The sequence below is a fragment of the Bombus affinis genome, chromosome 3 (genome assembly GCF_024516045.1).
Source record: "Bombus affinis isolate iyBomAffi1 chromosome 3, iyBomAffi1.2, whole genome shotgun sequence".
NCBI classification, from domain to species: Eukaryota; Metazoa; Arthropoda; class Insecta; order Hymenoptera; family Apidae; genus Bombus; species Bombus affinis.
The window spans coordinates 5,364,109-5,386,138 of NC_066346.1; the positions used below are offsets into that span (position 1 = coordinate 5,364,109).

Below are 22,030 nucleotides of genomic sequence, written 5' to 3' on the forward strand. Positions count from 1 at the left end.
TCAAATTCGCAATTCGTGACATATTCCGTTCAGATGATCCGAGTGCGACCAGTGACTAGTACTAGCATAATCGGGAACATAATACACCCGCCTTGCCTTAGCCACGATGCAAGACGCGCGCTTAATCCGCGTTTGACGCTCACTAGCCTGTTGGCTGTAGACGAACGTGCGATATTGTGCCAAACCGAGCAATTACTGTCGGTAATCTCGCTAATAGAATTCCAATATGCGTGCCAATTGAACCGAGTCACCGTATGGCCGTACGGGCGTGAATCTGCAGACTGTGCGCGCACGACGAAAGCCATGACACGATTCACCCATTAACTATACTCTCAGTTTACTTGATACACGTTCTTTGTGCATGGGCTCCTAGAGAGCGCTAACTGTAATATGATCGCGCGCAAAGCTCGCTGTTTCGTCTAAATGTAAAGAATTACGAAAACCAGGAAGGAAACATAAACTCGCTGCTACTGTATCTTTCCCTGGTTTCCATATTGTATCGCATCATATACGGTTCAATCTCAAAAGTTCCTACAATAGATACCCTATGTACAATACGATATGTAACGCGAATCTTCGTCCTATTTGGTTTGACCAGACGAAAAAGATATTTGCTGGATATTACACAATATAAAAATTCTTTCGAGAAAGCGCGAAATAACAGCAGAAAAATAAAGGCAATATGAAGTTCACGGCAAATACATGGTGACAGCCGTATCAAGAAACCAAGGTAATATACGAGGGACTTGAATGGGAGCTCACCTCGTTAATTGGACTTGGTACGATGATGTTGCCGTGCGAATTGTTCCCCACGAAATTACCTCGATATCTTCTCGTTGTCGTCGTTTTGTACCAATGTCATAGCGTTATCTGGGATATACACGAATTTTCTTCAACATCGTTACGATCCACCGACGCAATTAAACCGTTGATGCAACACACTACGCTCGACAAATCAACAACTAGATGACACACGTACATAATTGGTAAACGGCGCGCGCAGATTTTAAATTCGAAAAAATTGGTGTCACTTCCGGAATGGAACAAAATTAAAGTGTACGGCCGAACGTTGCGTGTCCATACGTATTATTGATCTTATCGAACTGTAAAATAAATTTCATGCCAATTCAGTGGACGATTACATTTAATTGCATCCAATTATATCGATGTGAACACGGAATACTCATTACGATTTATTGGACCAATGATAACGATCCTTCTCGTTTTTCATGGTCGATGTGAAACACATCGGTTCAGTCAAATTCTATGAAGTATTTTTATTCGACCCGACACGATCTGATTAAAATTTTTTCAGATATAAATTATTGGAGGTATCGTATATCTTAATGATGATGAACTTAATCTCTATAGATTTATACATTATAATACACATAACATACATATATATTCTACATTATATATATATATATATATATATATATATATATATATATATATATATATATATATATATATATATATATTCTACATTATATATATATATATATATATATATATATATATATATATATATAAAGAATTAACCTCGTTATTCACCAGAAAATTGTCATTAAAATTAAGCACAGAGATAAGCACCAAAGAGGAAACTCGTTACATTTTCTTTGCTATTTAACCACCAAAAAACTTGTCATACAATAAAAAGCTAATACATTTTTATTTAATTTGATACACAAATACACCTTGTCCAACTTGAATATACTCCTAAGAAATGTCAATAATTGTTCATAAACAATTCATCAATTTTCACCACATACTTATACATGCATACGCAGTTCATTGACTAGTAGGTGGAGATTCGCCATTGTCGTATTGACTTTTATTCCTCAACAAGTATCCAGCCAGAAAACTAATAGGGTCAGCAGGTCGTTCCTTAGCTAAACTAGATAAAGCTTGTAACAAAATTGGAACTACAGTCTGGTCCAAATATTGCCTCGTTGGCAAGGATTGTAATTCCACACGTGATTTCTTTGGTGGCGCACCAGACAGATCTGAATCCTTATTCATTGCTAGTATCCTCTGCAACAATGAAAAACAATATAGCGGATTAAAATCGGTGTTACTTTTATTCTTATAAACATAGCTAGAATTATGTGCTATTATTTTCTTTACACTTTTTATAAAGTGCACACAAAGGCAGTCATAAAAAGCACAAGATATTGGTAAAACTAATGAAACTGTACAAAAATATGCAAACCTAACTGCTGAAATAATCTAATCCAATGTCGTTGGTACAAAACCAAACTTAAATTTCGATACAACAGCTGTCATTAGTTTGGCGGGAAATATCAAAACTGTTTCGTTCGAATAATCCATTGTAAATTTCGATACATAAAATCAGCGTAACACTAGAAAAATATTCGATTAATAATCATATTTTAGAAACTGTCAATGATAAAGATCAACGTAAAAAGATAATAGCACAACAGGTTACGCCTACATTTATAGGTTATCTAACTTACGTGCGCTGTTTCGCTCACAACATTGGTGAGGGGTTGTGCCGGTGTTGCTGGCTCAGTCCTTTCCTCCGTTGTGTTTTCTGCTATTACAAGAATAACACGTTGTTCGACATTATTATTAACACAAATTCTCGTCCGAAACGTATCCTCTAACACTACCTATTAAATAATAAAAAGCAAAATAAACGGTACGTACCACCGCCAGACGCCATCGTGGGAACAAATAATGTTACCAACTATTACGAGTTATCACTGCATAAAATGCACCATTCAAATGTTACCATATCGTAAACATTCAAAATGCGACGCGGTTTTTGATAATCCAGTAAAATATTAAATATTGCAAATCAATAGCGCATTGCTTTTGTAGTATAATAAAACGTGTTCTAATAGATCTTTAAAATATTTAAAACATGATATAGCGATTATTTTACAATTATGTTTAACGAAAAATCCAGTCCTTCGTGAACGTAAACATAGGTTGAATAAAAGATTTGATGTTTGGGAACCTAAAATCAAACAAGTAATTGTTTCCTTTTTTTTTTTTGGTTTTATTTATTTAACGTAAAGTTAGACGCTACGACTTTGGTACAAAAACGTAAAATAGTGGTACTGAGGAAACGGTGTACTGCGAGCGGATCCTCGAGTCCCTACGAACGCGGAGAAATACGAGTATCGTTGTACGAGAATGCGAACTTACAGCCAATTTAAAGGCGAGCACTGAGCGCAACACAGGGTACTAATTACGAAATGTCCCGAGTCTGCTTGCAACGGAAAAAGAAAACGATACGCGCTCCGCCGAAGGAGAAGCTCGAAGAACCGCCTCGTTGCTGCACGATAACGAATATCCAAAATTACCAATGAACAAAGCATAATATATAAGTATAACGCGGACGGCGACACCGACCGTTTCACAGCATCATCAAAAGTAACGTTAAACCTTGCGAAAAAAAAAACGATACCAGATCGATCACACAAACTATAACGATTAAACGAGTAGTATTTCCAATCGATTAATAAAAGAAAGCTATGCGACAATTCGCGAACATCACGTTTTTTTTTTCTTTTATTTTTTTCAGATTTTGTTATTTAATATCGACGGTCATGTCATCAATCGTACGGCTAATATCGAATATGTTAAATATCTTTCGATTTCTCTTTCATCGCGTTAAGTTCCAAAGCATCAAAGCGAAAAGTTCCGCGAGCGTTATGTGAGTAAAACGTGATATACATCGTAAAAGGTGACTTGCACATGGCTACATTAATGTGGTAGAGCGCGATCGTAACACATACACGAGACACGAGACTTTGCGCAACCTTTAAAATCACATCGATGAGTAAAAGTGCGTCGGCGAGCAGAGTTGCAGCCACACATTCAAAGTCACAGATTCACGGACAAAGTATCCCGGCAACAGCTCGTCGTCAACGACGAGACATCCTTCGACCGTGATCCAAGTTCAACTGGTGTACCACTCGTGCGTCGCCTCGGCAAATAAATGTAATATCTAGACATACCTACTTACAACGTATATATATGAACGTCAATGTATACATATATATTTATATTTATATATTTATATATTTTTATATATCTAGATAGTGTTGTGATAAAAACGAACTATGAGATACGCGTCGTAACCGTATCCTGGCGCCACATCGATATACAGGATTGAATATTCGTACGAACGGTGTTTCGATTTTTCTTATCTATTTACTTTTCTCGATTTCCAATAACGCTCTATCTAATCGCATTTATACGGCCTGATTTTTCTATTTACTCATTTATACTCGACGTGTCACCATTGAACGAAAGAGAACGGCGCACCTCGCGACCATCCGTCCGACTTATGTCCTACTTACGTTTAAATCGATACTTGTTGCTCGAATTGCTTACACGTATAATATCATCGTCGCTTTTATAATTAAATTCACGTAGGTTCATAATTGATCGAGATTAGCTTGCGAATATATGTATGTGTATAGCGGACTAAATATTATATAGGACGATTAAAAATCGACAACGAACGTGGTGTGTGTGTGCTTACGCGTTATCTTCTCTCCTTTTAAAGTATGGCATGTGATGTTTCATAATGTGGTCAGCTGACAATTTCGTGTTTCGAATCGTGATCTACGATTTAGCGTGCCGCGTTCTTCCTACGGATAAGTCGATCGGTGAAAAAGGGATTTTATGAAAATTTGTTGGTTCGACACACGCGGCGGAAGAAGTATCGATTAGACGCCACCACGGCATCGATGCGACCTGTTGCCTGACTACTTGCTACAACGACGACAACGACGACGCACTCTCTGCGACACTGTCGCAATACAGTGCTTTCTAGACTTGCTCTCCGCGACGTCGAGACTCAAGATCGTCAATCACCAAAAAGGGGGACACAACCTTCGTTACGAAATTATAAATTGTATATATATATATGTATAATATCATCATCATATATATATATATGTATGTATAATATCATATGCCTGTAGGGAGCGGCAGTGTGGCACAACCATGACTTAAAAAGCGAGTAACTAATGTATCTCGTGTGTACTTCCCGTGACTCGTGGTGCTTGGAAGCGACAATTGTAACCTAGGATATACCGCCAAAACCCCCGTGAAACGCACCGTCGCCGAGAGCACGCGTCGCGGGCCGGATTCTAGTCGCATTTTTTCAACGTCCACGAACATGCCGGGTGTGTTCGTTTTCTAACAAGACACTCGTTTAGAACGAATCGATGAGTTCGATGGTTCGTTAAGTTACACAAAACGACGCGGTATGTTGCCCCTCGAATAAAAATTATCTCTTCGCCTGAATCGGCAGTTAATCAATTTGGCAGTTTCGTAATATGGCCTTGTCGACAATTGAGCAAGAATGAGTGCGCTTATACGAAAAAACGCGAGATCGAAATAGAGAAAGGCCAAAAAGGGGATAAAATGATATGATCGAAGACGAAGAAAACGGTCCCTTCAGGAGGCAAATATCGTCGTCACTGGTAAATCAATCTCAAGGTTGATCGTTTAAACGAAACGTCTCAACGAGTGTACCGCCTAATGCGATGGACCGAATCTATTTACTCGCGACGATGGTAATTTTTCTGATATATCGTTGCAATTTGGACCGACGACAGCACCGGGGGAAGAGTTAGCGTACGCGCTCTTTCCGTTTCTCTCGAATCTTCGGTCGCTGGTGATGAGAGAGACGGAAGACCACGGAAGATGATTTACAGGTTACACTGCCACAGTATCGTAGGGTGTGAGGAGTCCCCCGTGACCGCCGTGGCCGGCGCCGGTTTGCCGGCTGGGGGCTTCGTTTCTGTAACAGGTAGTTTATGCTTTCAATTCTCCTCCTTGTACTCGTGCGTTCCCTTTTACATCAGCGTTATTCTAAGTATCCGCATACGGATACTAGCTATATATCGCATTTTTCCGGTAGAATCTATGCATCCAAAGGATAGAAATAAAAACTATCTGCACGTGATTCAGCGAAACATGCACTAGTTGCAATCGCCAGTACATTAATAATAAGAATCGTTTCATTAGTACGATAATAAAGATATTTTATAGCGGTTGTTAAGTTAGTAGCACCAGCGGCAATGGCAGCAGGATCTGTAGCAATGAAAAAAGTAAGAGCTGTAGCAAAAATAAATATGGTATCGATCGCAATTGTGATCGTGATCTGTCGACGTGATCTAGTGAACAAAAATTAGTATTATCTACGAATATCACATTTGGCAAAATGTCATGAAAATCGCATGCAAATACATATAAACATAGTAAGCATTATTCGACCCAGGTAGAGATCTGATTGTCGTTGGTATGGAAGCGACGCTGTCGAAGCATTGACTGACCTATATTCTCGTGGCCACAAAAAACTAGCTAAGAACAAAGTTAACGCAACTTCTAAAGCTTTCCAAAACTCATCTATAACGCGATTGTCGTTACAAGAATGCATCCTGCGGTTTAATTATTATTATTATTGTCTAACGAACTTACGGCTTCCTGCGTAAAGAGTCATGAAACAAGAAAAAGTCAGAGATACGTTAAGCAGATTGTCAAAAGGATTGTTCAGAATTCTTAGCGAAACCACCGTGCACTCGATCGCCACTATCATTTTGGAACACCCAGCGAATCAATTGGTCCAAATCGAATCCGAAGATACCAATGGTTTAGGAAAAAAAAAAAAAAAGAAACAACAATTTACGAGAAGAAGAAGCAGGTCTGGCAAAATTACAATATTATATTATGGAGAATCGAGAAACGTATGACGTTTGTTCGAATAGTAAAAGTCGAAGCGACTAACGGAGTGGTTGGCCAATTTACTTTCGAGAAAGTCAATGACAGTTCTCGAGGCAAGAAATCGCTCGAGACACAGCGGCATGAACGGTGACGTTTCTTAATCGTACACCGTTAACCAAACTCACTCGATCTCTACTGACCTCTCTATGAGTTTACGCATCTCCTCGGTGGTCATGCCGTCCTTGCCGCGAGCATTCACTGAAATAGAAAAACACACGGCACGATTGACACAACGGTAAACTACTACGACGACACGTAGCATGCAAATCGTGGAAGCTAAACGATTAGATACACAGACTCCGTAGCGAGTCTCGGTTCATTCTTGTACGCCGTGACTCACTCGGCATGCCTATATTTTCTACTATTTAAGAACGAGCAGCGATAAGGAAACACAGAGCGAATAGTCGAAACGAGATCGCCTTGACTCGGCTCAAGAAGATACAACGTTAGAAAATTGTTCTTCCCGGTAACGAGTCATTCTATTGTAAATTAATTCGCTTCGTAATTCGATCCTCTGATTCCCTACTCGATCACGGTTCTTTGTACTGACCGCCGTAGTTGCGGTTCACAAGTTGGTCGCGATCACACTCTGCTTCGCTGATCTCGTTGCTCTCTTTGCTGTCGTTGAAGCTGGAGTTGTTCTGGTCATGGTTCCTTGGTGGTGGTGGGGGTGGTTCGGGTGATCCAGAAACGGGAATATTGCGGGCCGATCCTACACTGCGACGTCCAACAGAGCCACGAGATCCATAATGATCATAGGGAGCGCCGTATTGTCCGTATTGAGAGCCATATTGATCTTCTTCAGGAGCGCAGTTTGCCGGGTCATCGTATTCAGGAGAGAAAACGTTATGGGTTCCGCTGCCACCTCCTTGGGATGGAACTCGAGAGTAACGACCATTTTGACGTGGCTATAAAAAAAAAGGAAGGAATTTAATTCAATAAATTGAATTAATTAAATTAGGAAATATCTCTAGAAAGAGTTTTGATACCATAGACTGAGATCCAGAGCGGCTGTGAGCAGAAGCGTTAGTAGGATGTCCAACAGGTGGTCCCATGGTACCAGAGTGTCCATTGCCAGGGTGAGGGAAGGTCTGGAATTGCATAGCCTTGCTGGGGTCCATTTCTTCGCGGAATCCAAGAAGGTGGAAGGTGGCGTACGGGCAGATCTCATCCTCCATGCCTGAAAGAAACAATCACTCAGGGTAGACACTGCAGTTATAGACCTACTTGAACTAATCTATTCATTGTAAAGGATTATCTCCATCAATCGGATAATCTTTCGCAAGGTGTTGGTCTCGTGCAGTCATCGCTATCGCTAAAATTGTCAGGTACCTACGTATTACATTCCTATGTTTCTCCTCTTGTCTCGTACTTGCTTGTCAACGAGAAATATTTAAGGAAAGATTTCATGCATGTTAGTCGTATAGGTACAGGTCCATTTACATTTGCTCGATTTTCGTATCTTATGATAAATATCGTAAATATCGTCAACTAAAAACTGACGAAGATCAAGTGAGAAATTGGTCCTGTTCCGCTTAGAAAAGTGGGACAAATCGAAAGAGGTGTTTCCTATGAGTACATCGTGTTTATCTGTTTGCGAAACCAAAGGGTACCAGAGCGCAAGCATGCGAGAACGTGCAAACATTAAGAGGGTTACATCAGCACGGCGTAAGAACCGTGCAACTTAAAGGACTTACGAAGACCGACTGCAACCAGCCAATAGCTGCACCGGCCGTAGGTTAGTAATCGTAGTCTCGCGATAGACGAAGGCTCGTCATGGCGACACAAGAAGGAGAAAGATCACTTCGTTCGGGTCTTTAACTATTTTTACCAACCTCTGTGGGAGAGAGCTTCGGCACTGCCCATACGGGGTGGTGGTGGACATCTTCGATTCGGTGCGCAATGATTCAATTCTTCGTACATATGTCGTCTGGGATCCCACGTCGAGTGGCTTCTTATCGAGCCTGTTCCACCTATCGAACATATACTACAAAGGTCGTACGACTGACTGACGCTTACCAATGTTCGGTTTTGGCTCGCTGCCATATCGGGGTGATTGATTTCATTGACGATTCACGGAGTCATCCGAGTGAACAAGGTAATCGTTCATGGTACACGCTTGGTACGCGCAGCAAATGTGATAAGCGCAAAATAAGGGAGGAAAGATAACCGTTCCCGTGGGACATACATATCGATTAGGTGTAGAGAAAAAACATTTTGAAGCGAGGCAAACAATAAAACAACTGGCATTGACTATAATCAACGCGTATATAAATAACGTGTCTGGACGTGTATATGTGTGTGTGTGTGAGTGAGGTTTATCAACGACGTATCGGCACGCCGATTTGTCTGACGATGGTGAGGTCTAAAATCGTGTCACCTGTGCGATTCGATCGTGTGTCACGTAAAATAAAAATAACGGTAACACTATCGTGCCGATGCGACAACATCTAGACAATAATTGGAATTTAGCTAGAAATCATATTGTAGGCAGTTGTGGCTTACTTATCACTGTACCTCGCTTGATGCGATCGCAGGTGTTATAATTTGAGCCGGGAACAGGGGGCAGTTTGCGATTCGGTGGGGCGATGTATCCAAGTTCGTCGCGAAGATCGGGCCTGCGTTTGTCAAGGGTAGCTCCGCCAACTCCAGTTTGCTGATATACCACATCGTCTAAAAGAACCAACGATACAAATGCCACCCGAAAGTTCGACAATATCGAGCATTCGGTATTCGATTTGGATCGATTATCAGAAAAATAATTTCTCCCAACATCTCGGACTAGTTTCATCGTTAACGTCATTTCCATTGAATCGATTAAACTTTTCTTTTACTTACGAATTATCCTTCTGATAAACTTCCATCTATGTTCTCATAGCAAGATAAAATAATAAAAAAAAATTGGTATACATTGTCCTTCGTAATATTTCTCGTCGGCTGATGAGATACCTCGCAGCCGTGTTTGTTCCGGACCTCGAGTTCTCCTAGACAGCGCGACGCAAATCACAACTATGCCTACAATAATCACAACAACCGTAGCTCCCACCGGCACCACAACGTTCACGTCGAGCCAGCTAGGTAACCAGGGGAAATAACGCCTGACATCCGTGTTGTCGTTGCCACTGTTGCGTACGGGGGGTGCGATCGTACCTGTTCGTTAAAACAATAAAAAAAATGAATATTACCTTTATCACCACCATGACCCTTTCCTCTGAGAACGCAGATCACGATGACGGCAACGATTATAACAAGAATAGCTGCTACCACGGGTACGACCAGATTTAAGTTAGCCATGAAAATTTTCATCGGATCTTCGTCGTTGCCACCACCGTTCACATCAGGTAGCTCTCGGGCCGGTGCAATGGTGCCTGGAACAAAAAATATGGCGACCATTCAATCCAGCCACCATTAGCACCGGCGACGAGTGTGCCGCTGCCGTTTGAATCCTCTTACCTCCGGTTACGGTCAATGTCGCGAATTCATACTCGGCTACAGCGAAACCAGCATTATTGTGAGCAGTAACGCGCAAGTGATACCAGCTAGCAGGGTCCAAATCCAAAACGACAAAGTTTCCACCGGGTTTTACATTGTTCGAGACTTGATTCCATTCCTGTTGGTGCCTGAATCGCGTCAAAGGGCGTTTAAATTTTCATCAAACTCAAAGAGTCTCTTCTATACAATTTTCCTTACTTCTTCTTGTGTTCGACGACGAAGTAGAGCATTGGGCAGCCACCGTCGGACCAGGCGCTCAGATGCAGGGTGATGCTATTCGTGGAAACTTCGATGAATCTGGCCGCTTCGGGAATGATCGGTTTCGAGCCCTTGGTACGTGTGTTGAGCATGTCAGAAGGATCGCCGGTTCCAATTCTAAGGGAATGACAAGTGAGCCTCGCTCCACGACAGTTTTATTCATGCAGGTCTAGATTATTACCCGTTATATGCAGTAACGTAAATCTGGTATCTTGAGCCACACCACAGATTTTCAAGAGTATATTTCTGAGCAGTAGAGCTGATTTGTGCAGTTTCCCAGTCGCCGAATTCAGGTTTGTAGTGAATCGTGTATCCATGGATCGGAGCATTATCGGCAGGGTGAGGTCTCAGTTTCATCGTCAACGAGTTGGTGGTCGTAGCAGTAAGAGTAACTTGCGGTGAGTGTGGGGGAGCTACGAAACGTCGTCTTATATCAATCATTCGTTCTCGAATCCCACCGAATCCCATCTGAGGTCCTAAGATATCACTCACCGTGAACGATCAGTTGGTGAGTAACAGTATCATGGCCAAACGAGTTCTCGACATAGCAAGAGTATTCTCCGGCATCGGTACGATCGACTTCCTTGATGAACAGAGATCCCTCGGGCAGTTGTCGCAGTCTGTCGCTAGATTGAAGAACGGCGCCACGTACTTTCCATGTAACTTCCGGTGCAGGTACTCCAACAGCCAGGCAGGGTAATTTAACATCTTCCTTGTAGGTAGCAGTGAATTTGTCGTCAAACGATGCGATCTTTGCCGGTACTGGAAAGTTAGTTTATCACGATCAAATTAGTTTACCACAAATGGCTAAAATTTAAACAATAGAAAATTGAAGAGTACCTCGAACGCTTGGTGCCAATGCCACGATCTTTGAAGCCTCTCCTTCACCAATGTTGGTACTAGCAGTTACCCAGAAGTCATATCTACGTTGTTTGTCCAATCCAGATGCCTCGTGAGTCAGTTGATTCGGTGGTACTTTCTGGCTAGTTGGTTCCTCTGCGTTGTCTGCCTTGGTGTAAACGATATACTGGGTGATAACTCCATTCGGTTGGCTTGGTGGGCGCCACGAGACAAGAATCGATTCAGCTGACATAACCAGAGCCTTGATCGCGATAGGTGCTTCAGGGGCTATAGGAAAGAGAATAGGGCACGTTTCAGATACCAGTTACAATTTGTTGTAAATTTACTTCTATCAGGCATCACTTACCGTCTTGTTCCGTTTGGCAGTGAATAGGTGCAGATTTAACTCCATCGCCGCCAGAAGTAAAAGCCAGAACCTGCATAGTGTAGTTGGTGTATTTCTTCAGTCCGTGTAAGATGGTCTCGCTGGAGGAGGTGATCTTGGTGTCCTTGGTGTTCTCATCGTACCAGGTGTCAGATGGTCCGTAAATAACCTGCGAAAGAGAATCGTAAATATCGCCACAACACACACAAAGACACTTATTCAGAGTGTAATCCTTTATCTACCTTGTATCCGGTGATGACTCCATTGGCGGCGCTAAGAGGCGGTGACATCCAGGAAACTCTGATAGTCTGGGAAGTCAAGGTGGTGCAAGTAGTGTCATGAGGGGGTTGTTCAGGTACTCCTTCGGCGGTGTGTTGTCTTCGTTCCTCGCTCATTGGTCCCGATCCAACTTTGTTAAACGCTTGAACAACAACGCTGTATTGAGTGTAGGTCTTCAGATTCATGATTTGCAAGTGGTGTTCCTTTCCATCTTCCTTCGAGAAGTCAACGGTTTCGTAAATGTAGTCAGAGGAGGAAGAGAGTTTGTAGCCAACGTAGTATCCAAGAATCTCACCATTCCAGTCTTCGCGTGGGGGTGGTTTCCATGTTACCTAATCGAATGAAATCGACAGTCTCGATCAAAATATACTTTGTTATTTAAATATTTATCAGCTATAAGAAACTTAAGTTACCTTAAGAGTGTGCTGGTCAAGAGCGTCAACGCGAACAGAGGTTGGTGGGCCGCTAGGAGCTTCCTCGGCAGTGATAATCGTAACGGTATCAGACGGGTCGGATGCACCAATTTCATTCTCAGCAACAATTCTCAGGTGATATGTGGTGGCAGGTCTCAGGTTGAAAACGCCAGCTACGTTCTGTTGCGATCCGGGTACCAGTACTCTGTCAATGTCAGTTTCCCAAGAGCCTTTGCTGATTTTGTATTCAATGACATAGCGTTTTATGGGGCTGTTTCCGTCGTATGGTGCTGCCCAGGATAATTGAACCGATCGTCCGGATTTGTCTAATACCTTCAGGCCGTATGGTACTTCAGGAACCTCTGGAATTCAAAAATCAAGGAAATTTCATCAAGTTTTTTTACTACTTCCATCGATATGCGAGAAGTTAGGCAGACGTTGAATTTGTGCAAATCAATTCGAACCTTGTACAATCATGTTGATGCTGGTGTCATCGCTTCCAAAGGCATTGGTGGCAACGCAGGTGAAAAGGGCAGAGTCGCTTCTCTCAGTTCTCTTGATGCTCAGGTCAGACAGTACGCCGTTAGCCAAAATCTCTTCGCGGATGGTGTAACGAGAATCGCTCTTCGGGTCCAGTCTCTTGTTGTTCATGTTCCATAAAATACCAATTGGTTTTTCGCCTTGAGCCTCGCATTGCAGTACAGCAGGTTCTCCACGTCGTGCGGTCTGGTTCTTCAGTTTGATCTCAAAGTGGGGTGGAGCTGCGATTGAAGCGATATAAAAATTATTAACAGAATTAAAAGAAGTAAGAAAGAAATAATCGCGAATAGTGTGTTACCCTGAACCGAGATGAAGATAACAGCCGAAAGTCCTGCGCCAATTCCATTTACAGCCTCGCACAGATAATAGCCCTCGTTCGTCTTCTGAATATTATTGATTGACAGAGTTCCATCCTCAACGCTGATATCTGGGTTGCTCAGTTTCAAATCGGTATAATCGCCCGGTGTATCTCCTGTAAAATAGAAAATACAATTTGTCATAAAGGTATCGACAGAGGAAAAGTAATGATAATAATCGTCGAGGCGAATATATTTACCAGCAGCTTTCTTCCATGTGACCTGGGGCTTGGGGAAACCATCAGCTTTACATTCAACACGTGCATCAGAGCCTTGAGCAAATGCCTTATCAGTGGGTTCCAGAATCCAGCGAGGAGGTACTGTTATAGAACAACAAAGTTATTCAAATGTCCTCCCGGCGCATCCACCATATAGGCAGTTAATCCGGGAGTCAGTCGCATCGTGATCTTGGGTTTCCATAATTTTTATCGGACATTCCGATACTTTGCAACCGATAGTCAACGACTGTTTCGAATCTCGAATCACGTGTGTTTCTTTTTATCGATTTAATAAAAATAAAACCAAAGATCACGACAGTCAGTTTCGTGGCATGCTGAACGAAACGCGACTCGCCCCCGCAACTGCGACAACATTGCAAAAGTTCGACATGCGGGAATTCAAAATGATTATGCGGGTGACTACAGCACGAACAGAAAGATAGGTGAAACAGGCAGATAGAAAAGAATATGGTTGCGGCTCTGAAGGAGCTCACAGCGCTCGTGCAAGGAACACTACGTATAATTACTGTGACTATGATACTCGAGCACGGTTCATCATGCTGCACCGCTTGAAAAATAATCTACGTGTTATAGTCTAAGGAAAAATCGCATGCGTATTAAAAGATATATTAGCTACCACTACGAATGCATGTAAAAAATGAACGAGGCGAGACGTGTGGTGAGAGGCAGGGCGGAGGTGAAAAGGTAGAAAAGGTACTTTTCCATAGGTTGACGAGGCACAGGTTGAAAGGGTGATTTTCATGGGTGATTGGATGGTCGGTCGGTCATCTTGGAACAAGGACACGTTGTAGCGCGACGGGGGTACGGTGAGGTATAATAAATCGACACTCGAATGTGATCACGAAAAATACACAGCTCGATCGCTGGGACCTAGATGATCGCTGAAAGATCGCGACGATCCACCGATTATCATTCGGTATTGATAAATGAGAATGATTAAATGAAGTATGTAACGCGATTAGAGTCGCGTATGAGAACGAATATTGATGTGTAACCTAATCACGTGCCTGGATTTGTAATCGCGCGGCGAGAAAACAATTCGAAAGCCAACGAAAAGTGTCGTCGAAGAAATTAGCGACGATGAGCATGACAACGAGACAGGGTAATCAAACGAGGCGAGATACTTAGCCACAAATACGATGCGGGTCAAGCTCAACCAATTTGCTGGGGGGGAACACGTAAGAATTTGGGCGTAACTTTTGCGTTTGCTACTCGGCTGAAAAACATAGGCGGGTCCAGAAACAATGAACAAAAACGTAGAATAAATGGTAGAAGATAATGGTAAAAGTAAAGAAACATTTAGAAAGAGCGAGAGTGTCGTCCCCGGTGACGAAAGCAACACGCTGTGGTGTCAAACTCTTCCGCTGAGAACTGAAATCCAGAAAGCTTTTCGCCAAGGAAACACGACAGCTTCGGCAACGACGAAGATGCATCAATCAAGCCTGCAATCATATACTCTCACGGGCTTCCGACGCGGTTGCTTTTCATTCCGAGTTATTTAATCATCGTTCAATCATTAGTATATCATTCAATGATCCCACATTACTCTGGCCCTAACCATGAACTCGCAATGTCGCCTCGTGCATCGCTTTCCCAGACGGATTGCTGGCGATACACGTGTAACGTCCAGCGTGCTCCGGTGTTACCGGCTCGATCAGCAAGATACTCGTCCGTGGGCCGAGTTTCCCGACGTTGTATCCCATGAATTGTGACAGTGGCTGGTCCTTGTGGGTCCAGGAAATATCGATCGGAGTGTCACCCACCAGCACCATGCACGCCAATTGAGCAGCCTGCCCCGCATAAATCGGTTGATCCCCAAAATCGAACGGATTGATCCGTGGCAAGACTGGAATGATAGTCTCTAGCTAGATCCACGGTACACGCTTCCTGCGGTCCAAAGTTCCCTGCGATCCCGATTCGTTGGACTGGACCGTGGTCCATCTCGTGGTCATATTCATCGTCGACTTTCATCGGTTCGTCGATTATTCCCTATGATTCGCGACAGACTCTCACGACTCTCGTCTTTCATCCGATCTCTCGGTAGTCCTTCTCCCTTTCTGCATCGAAACCTACTTTACCGCGTTTCTATTACATCGTTACGGAGAACGATCGAGTCGAAACTTTAGCTTCGTGCGCCAGCGAAACTCTTCGTTTCTCTCTCTGTGCGAATGATGGTCGTTAACCGATGATGAATCACGGAGGATGAGAAGAGGAGGATCGAGAATGAGCCAGCCAGAGAAACAAAAGAGAGTAACAGCGAAACGGAAAGAGAAAGTGACACAGCGTGTATGTTTGCGAATATGTGTGTATGTATGTGTATGCGTGTGTGTATAAGTGTGCGTGTAAGTGTTCAGAAGGAAAAAACGAGAAAGAGAACTGGACCTGGGAATGAAGGGGAAACTTTAGCTCGTCCTGAACTATGGACAAATTACCTTTGATCATGGTAGCCCAAGGATAACGAGAGTGGGACTGTGGTGTCCAAAAGCTACACTCGGCTGAGCGACCTACCTAAACGATGATGCTTCGAAACAAACGATGCGGGAAGATAATTATAATGTAAGAAAGAAAGAGAATGGAGACAGTGGAGCAAATGTAGACTTTCCAAAAAACATATTCAATATATGTACGCTATTACAACAATTAACAGCAGACAGTGGTAGAAACTTTGCTTAGTTCTCTTTCAAATATATAATATATACACGACTACTACTCGAACTACGAATCACGCAAGAGCGGATAATTAATTCAGATAATAAAAAAAACATCGTTCCGTTTTTCGGCCCGAATAACAGCGTAACGTAACGTAACACGAAAAAACGTATAGCAACGGCGTTCCAACGGGCTACGCGTCATATACGGCTGGATCACAACATCATGCCGGTTTCCAATTGTTTCGGATATACCACACGTTCGCTCTGATTTCTGCTGAATACCATGAATTACGTGCATGATGTCTCGTTTTTTTGTACCATTCACTTTGAGATGGGCGCTGTGCCTAGCACGACCGGCTGGATTATCGGCGACGCAAGCATACTCCCCGGCGTGCTCTCCCCTGACTGCGGGGATCGTCAGAGCGGACACTCTATCCCCCAACGCGGTGATACCCACTCCGTCGCCTACTTCTAAATGGCGTCCCTCGAACAACCACTTGAGCGAAATCGGCGTGTCCCCCTTTACAACCGCGCAATGGACGACAATCAGATCGCCGGAGTTGGCCTCGTCGAACGAGAACGGCTGCACATGCGGAGCGACTGCCGAGAGATAGAGACAGATTGACTCCAGAGTCAGGCACAGATACAAACGAAGGAACGGGAGAAAATAGACGTTTCGTTTTAACGGGAATTATTTAACCGCGACGAGAATTCGGCCACGGGTTCCGTGACACAAGGCTTGTTTCAAGTCGATCGCGGTTTTTAACGAAACGATTTCGAACGCGATTATCCTTGGATTTCGAGTTGGCCGTGGCTGATGCAAAAACTTGTCTTCGTGTTGTTCGTGAGTCCGGAAGAAAAATAGAAATGAACGTATGTAAAGATAAATTTAATCCCGGAAAAGAAAATGAAAGCAAGAAAATAGAAAAAAGTGGACAGGTTTTCTTAACGTTACACAAGCAAGGAAAAATGTACTGCTACTGGAGAAGTGGTCGAAGGAAGCTGGATATTCTTCAGAGGAACAAGACAAGAACATAGGTGTGCGACTTTCGAACAAGATCTATCTTATTGGTATAGATCTTTGATTTTTAAGCACCGTTGACAATCAGATCGGCCGAGAGCTCGTGCCTTCCGGCAAGGTTTTCCGCGATACACGTGTACGTTCCAGCGTGTGTCGCCTGGACGGATCCTATGCTGAGTATGGCACCCCGTCCGCCGAGATCCACGATTGAGATTCCAGAGTGTGGCGAAATCGCATGACCGTTTAAGGTCCAGCGAAGCTTCAAGGGTTGATCACCCTCGACCACGGCGCACGGTACCGTTACTACTTGACCCGAGTTAAGCGGTTTTTCGCCGAACGTGAACGGCAATAATTTCGGAATGACTGGAAAGAGAAAAAGACTGAAAGGAACAAAATTCTGCGTTGGCCGCCGCGTCACGGTCAGCCTGTGCCAGCAGTGCCACGGTCACGCAACCGTGCACGTAGCTGCCCGATCAAAGAAGAATATTCTCTCTCTTCCTCTTTCTCACTCTCTCGCGATTCGCATTCACGTCGCTCGAATTACTTTGTTCGCGAATTACGTGTCTCGCTTCCTTGCATCGTCTGATTCACACGGCAGACAGACGATGTTCGACAGAAGAAGAAAATCAACTAAAACAAAACACCAAAAAATACGGTAAAACCGAGAAAACGAGAAAAACAAGCGAAACGAAAAATAGAAAAACGCCGAGTAATATCGATAGGAGGATGCCAGGAATGGACGGAAAGAGTTTAGTCGGCACTAGGGAAATAGAGACGGGGAATATCAGGGTGTGGAAATTTCGTCGACAAGCGTGTACCGTTGACGTCCAATTTGGCCGAATGTGAGGTCGATCCAGCCGCATTCGAAGCAACGCAGGTGTATTCTCCGGCATGTCTCGCAGCTACGGACTCGATTGTCAGTTGCTTGACGCGTTTCCCGGAGTTAGACACGATCACGTCCATTCGATCGGATCTGATTTGCTGGTTATCGAAAGTCCAAGTGATCTCCAGAGGAGAGTCGCCTTTGGTCACCACGCACTGTACGGAAACCAAGTCTCCGGCGTTCACGGGCTCGTCGCCAAAGGAGATCGGCGCGATCTGCGGAGAGACTATGAGACGAACAACCACATAGAAACTGTCGATGGAGGAATTTGAAAGCGTGACGATCTCTTGCGAGCCGATATGAGAATTTATGTCCACGAGAAAAATAAAAACAAAGGGACCGAAGACAATGCGGTCTCACGCGTGTAATAGCAAGGGTTGAGGATCAAATTTGGGAAAGTTTCGATGGGAGATCGTGCGAGATGCCTTAATGGTATAATTGCGTAGTACCGTTCACCGATAATACTGCCGAACGGCTGACGGATCCCACCAAGTTGCTCGCAACGCAAGTATATTCGCCTGCGTGGTGCGCGGTGACGGACTCGATGATTAGAAGCGAAGTCTTTTTCCCGCTTTTCGTGACGGTTATATCCGGATGACTAGCGCGTGTAATCGGTTCCCCGTTCAAACTCCACCGTATCTCGATAGGTGGGTCACCTTTCAAGATGCTACATACTGTTGAAATTTGTTCACCCCAATTGGCCGGTTCTTCGTTGACAGAGAATGGCGCGATCTGTGGAGCGACTAGAAACAATATCCGATAGCCATTTCAGTTCTTTTCGATTCACGGATATTCGTCTCGGTCAGTCTTGTAAGTCCACGTTACACAAATGTAGGAAAACCAGGAAAGAAATGATAAAAAGAAGTTTAAGAAAAGGTACGGGTGGAGACAGGACGGGAGTGGCTTTCACGTTAAGTCAGGAGAAAGGAGATAGTCTCGAAGTTTTCACGGACGCGTGCTAGTGAATGGGAATGATAGCAGTTTCGTTCGTATCTATTGCATGACACAGCTCATGGAACGGTTTCGTGCATTTCTGTACCATTGACGGCCAAGGTAGCCGAATAGCTCGTCGCTCCAGCTGCGTTCGAGGCTGTGCAAGTATATTCCCCAGCATGTCTGCCACTCACGGCTTCGATGGTCATCAGACTGACTCGCTTTCCAGTGCTTTGTATCGTGATATCACCGTGATTCTTGTTAGTGATAGGCTCTCCGTTCAAAGCCCACGCTACTTCGATAGGTAGGTCACCTTTCACAACGGTGCAAACCGCCGAAACTGCTTCTCCCCAATTCGCGGGTTCGTCGCTGATCGGAAATGGCGCGATCTGTGGCGCGACTGAAACGTTTGCGCAAGATCGATGAGCATGCGACACCGAGAATCTCATAATCGTCCGCGTTAACCTAATTAACGACCACAGGAATTGATACGATTCTGTCGGCGAATCGATCGATCGTCCAATCTCCTAGCTGTTTAATCGTTCGTGGCGAGATCGCGAGTTTTAGTGGCGAAACTGCCCCAACGTCCCCCGTGTACACACGACGATACATAGGACGGATCTGAATAAGCTGCTGAATACAGGTAGATGAGTGGAGGGATGAAAAGGGAAGGTCCCAGCTTTCCCGTCGTCTAAACGAAAGAAAGTCTGAACAGACGTGCGCCGGTCTACACATATGCGTGCGTATTACCGTTCACAGCTAACATCGCCGTATGGCTCGAGGCTCCAGCTTTGTTCGACGCGGTGCAAGTGTACTCTCCCGCGTGTCTTGCGGCCACGGCATCGATCGCCAACACGCTCAGCCGCTTGCTCTTCGTGATCGTGTACTGATCGGTTCTCTCGGGATCGATCGACACGCCGTTGAACGCCCAGGATATGTCCATCGGGAAGTCTCCCTTCAGGATCGAGCAGGTCGCCGAGATCGCTTCACCCGAGTTCACCGGCTCGTCGCCAAATGTAAATGGAAAGATCTGCGGTGCAACTGAGAAACGAGCGCCGCAAAGGTGTTAACCGATCGCGAAATTCGACGTGGGAATATGCATCTTTCGTCTAGTCGCCGGTTTCTTCGTTCTCTCGTTCTTACTCGTACGGGAAAACACAGGTAAACACAGGGTTTCAAGGAAACGGACAAAAGGCGGAGGATTACCGATAGATACGACAAGTGCAACGATATAGCAATTGTTTCGATATCTTATAGGCGAGGCTTATGTGCAAAACGAGTTTTGACGTGCAAGCGTGCTGTTTAGATAGGTACCGTTCACGGCCAGAGTCGTCGAGTGGCTGACGTTTCCAGCTCTGTTCGTCGCGACGCACGTATACTCGCCCGCGTGTCTCGCTGCCACGGACTCGATGCTCAGTGCGCTCATATGTTTATTGATCCTCGTGATAGTAATGTCCGGATCGTTGAAACCTATCACCCTATCGTTAAACTTCCAAACGATCTCTACCGGAAAGTCGCCTTTCATTATCGAACAGGTAGCCGAGACCATGTCGCCCGAGTTAGCTGGTCCGTCACTGATCGAGAATGGCCCTATATGCGGCGTAACTACAAGGACATGGAAACTTTGTTTAGCATTCATGGACCACGGCACGCTGATTAATGGCTGTCGATTCAACCAGCTGCGTCACGATCCCGTGAATGTTTGCTAGAGGCTTACAGACGCTTCACCTCGCGAGAACGGTTATACGGCCGAGCCATCGCGTCGAAGCGAAACAGATCGATAATTCCTGTTGCGGTCTCGTTGGAACACCGATGAAGAATTCATTCGATAAACGAAAGCAACGCGCGCGTGATATCAACGATACATGTGATACACGATGCGACGAATCTCCTCTTCTCTTCGACAGGTTGGATGGAGGAGAACGTGTAAGGGCGATAGAAGGTTGCGTGCATGCATGAAACGAAAAGAAAACAGTGAGACTAGAGAGGAATGGAAGAAGAGAAAATACGGGATGTCGTTGTACCGTTCACAGCGAGAGATGCGGAATAACTCGTTCCACCGGCTGCATTGCTGACAGAACACGTGTATTCTCCCGCGTGTCTGGCTGTCACAGCGTCGATCGTCAATACGCTGACACGCTTGCTGGTATTTACTATCGATATATCGTAATGGTTACGCGAAATCGGCTCGCCGTTCAGGGCCCACTCGATCTGGATCGGGTGATCCCCTTTCAGTACCGTGCACGTTGCGGTGACGGTGTCCCCCCAATTCGCTGGTCCCTCTCCGATCACGAATGGCACGAGTTCCGGTGCAACTGCGGTCAGCATAATATGCCAGAGATGTTTAATTCTTCGTATAAAGCGAGTGACAAATGGAACGACCCTTCCTAAGAGTGACGAATTTATCAGCAGGATATCTGATCAATGACAACGATGTAATCCTTCTTTGAAATAAAAAAAAGCAACCAGAGGAATTAGGAAGGGTACGATGATTGAAACAGTCGACGATGGAAACGGAAATCGGATACAGAGGGAAGCTATCTGATCGAGTATCGTGCATGCATCGAGAAAATAAAGCAAACTGAATGGGGAGTAAGGAACACGTATTGTACCATTCACGGCCAAAGTCGCGGTGAAACTCGTTCCACCGGCGGCATTGCTGGCCATGCAGGTATATTCCCCGGCGTGACTCGCCGTCACGGCGTCTATCGTCAGCAAACTGACACGCCGGCTGGTCGCGATCGATATATCGGAATAATCGTGGGAGATCGGTTCACCATTGAGAGCCCATTCGATCTGAATCGGAGAATCACCCTTCAACATGGTGCAGGTTGCGGTGACCGTGTCTCCCCAGTTTGCTGGTTTCTCACTGATCACGAACGGAGCTATCTCGGGAGCAACTAAGAGGAATAAAGAATCCTTAATTGTCTAATTGTTTCATTCTCTATCGTCCTCGAGTACCACGA

The 22,030-nt window shown here is 44.4% G+C and overlaps 2 protein-coding genes across 52 annotated transcripts in view; both read right to left on the reverse strand.

Moving 5' to 3' along the window:
* Positions 1-1,651: 1,651 nt before the first annotated feature.
* LOC126914099 (protein dpy-30 homolog) lies at positions 1,652-2,797 on the reverse strand. Of its 2 annotated transcripts, none has more exons than XM_050717596.1 (3): positions 2,674-2,797; positions 2,481-2,557; positions 1,652-2,037 (listed from the first exon to the last, which is right to left on the reverse strand). In XM_050717596.1, the coding sequence occupies exons 1-3, from the start codon at positions 2,687-2,689 to the stop codon at positions 1,795-1,797; spliced, it is 336 nt and encodes a 111-aa protein (XP_050573553.1). In that variant the 5' UTR covers positions 2,690-2,797; the 3' UTR covers positions 1,652-1,794. The 2 variants fall into 2 exon arrangements, with proteins under 2 accessions (XP_050573553.1, XP_050573552.1); XM_050717595.1 differs by having other exon boundaries at positions 2,481-2,560; positions 2,674-2,783.
* A 1,225-nt stretch (positions 2,798-4,022) lies between these two features.
* Positions 4,023-22,030, reverse strand: part of LOC126913980 (cell adhesion molecule Dscam2) — a 55,294-nt gene continuing 37,286 nt past the window's right edge. For 25 of the 50 annotated variants that reach the window (XM_050717294.1, XM_050717282.1, XM_050717280.1 and 22 more), the window contains exons 12-29: positions 13,538-13,657; positions 13,280-13,453; positions 12,906-13,202; positions 12,442-12,803; positions 11,992-12,360; positions 11,732-11,918; positions 11,365-11,652; positions 11,017-11,286; positions 10,706-10,937; positions 10,465-10,641; positions 10,228-10,394; positions 9,685-9,924; positions 9,280-9,447; positions 8,610-8,747; positions 7,764-7,954; positions 7,325-7,682; positions 6,915-6,972; positions 4,023-5,791 (exon numbers count right to left, since the gene is read on the reverse strand). In XM_050717294.1, coding sequence (XP_050573251.1) covers positions 5,707-5,791; positions 6,915-6,972; positions 7,325-7,682; positions 7,764-7,954; positions 8,610-8,747; positions 9,280-9,447; positions 9,685-9,924; positions 10,228-10,394; positions 10,465-10,641; positions 10,706-10,937; positions 11,017-11,286; positions 11,365-11,652; positions 11,732-11,918; positions 11,992-12,360; positions 12,442-12,803; positions 12,906-13,202; positions 13,280-13,453; positions 13,538-13,657 — 3,881 coding nt within the window. In that variant the 3' untranslated portion in view covers positions 4,023-5,706. Of the gene's footprint in view, positions 5,792-6,114; positions 6,478-6,914; positions 6,973-7,324; positions 7,683-7,763; positions 7,955-8,609; positions 8,748-9,279; positions 9,448-9,684; positions 9,925-9,959; positions 10,143-10,227; positions 10,395-10,464; positions 10,642-10,705; positions 10,938-11,016; positions 11,287-11,364; positions 11,653-11,731; positions 11,919-11,991; positions 12,361-12,441; positions 12,804-12,905; positions 13,203-13,279; positions 13,454-13,537; positions 13,658-16,545; positions 16,828-18,066; positions 18,358-18,580; positions 18,875-19,170; positions 19,465-19,814; positions 20,106-21,088; positions 21,380-21,676; positions 21,965-22,030 lie in introns of those variants that run through there. The other 25 variants (XM_050717310.1, XM_050717316.1, XM_050717300.1 and 22 more) reach the window with 13 other exon arrangements.

Coding starts and splice junctions, on each gene's coding strand:
- LOC126914099 (XM_050717595.1), bottom strand. Junction 2,038..2,480: donor TTGTGAGCGAAACAGCGCAC/GTAAGTTAGATA, acceptor TCATTGTTGCAG/AGGATACTAGCAATGAATAA.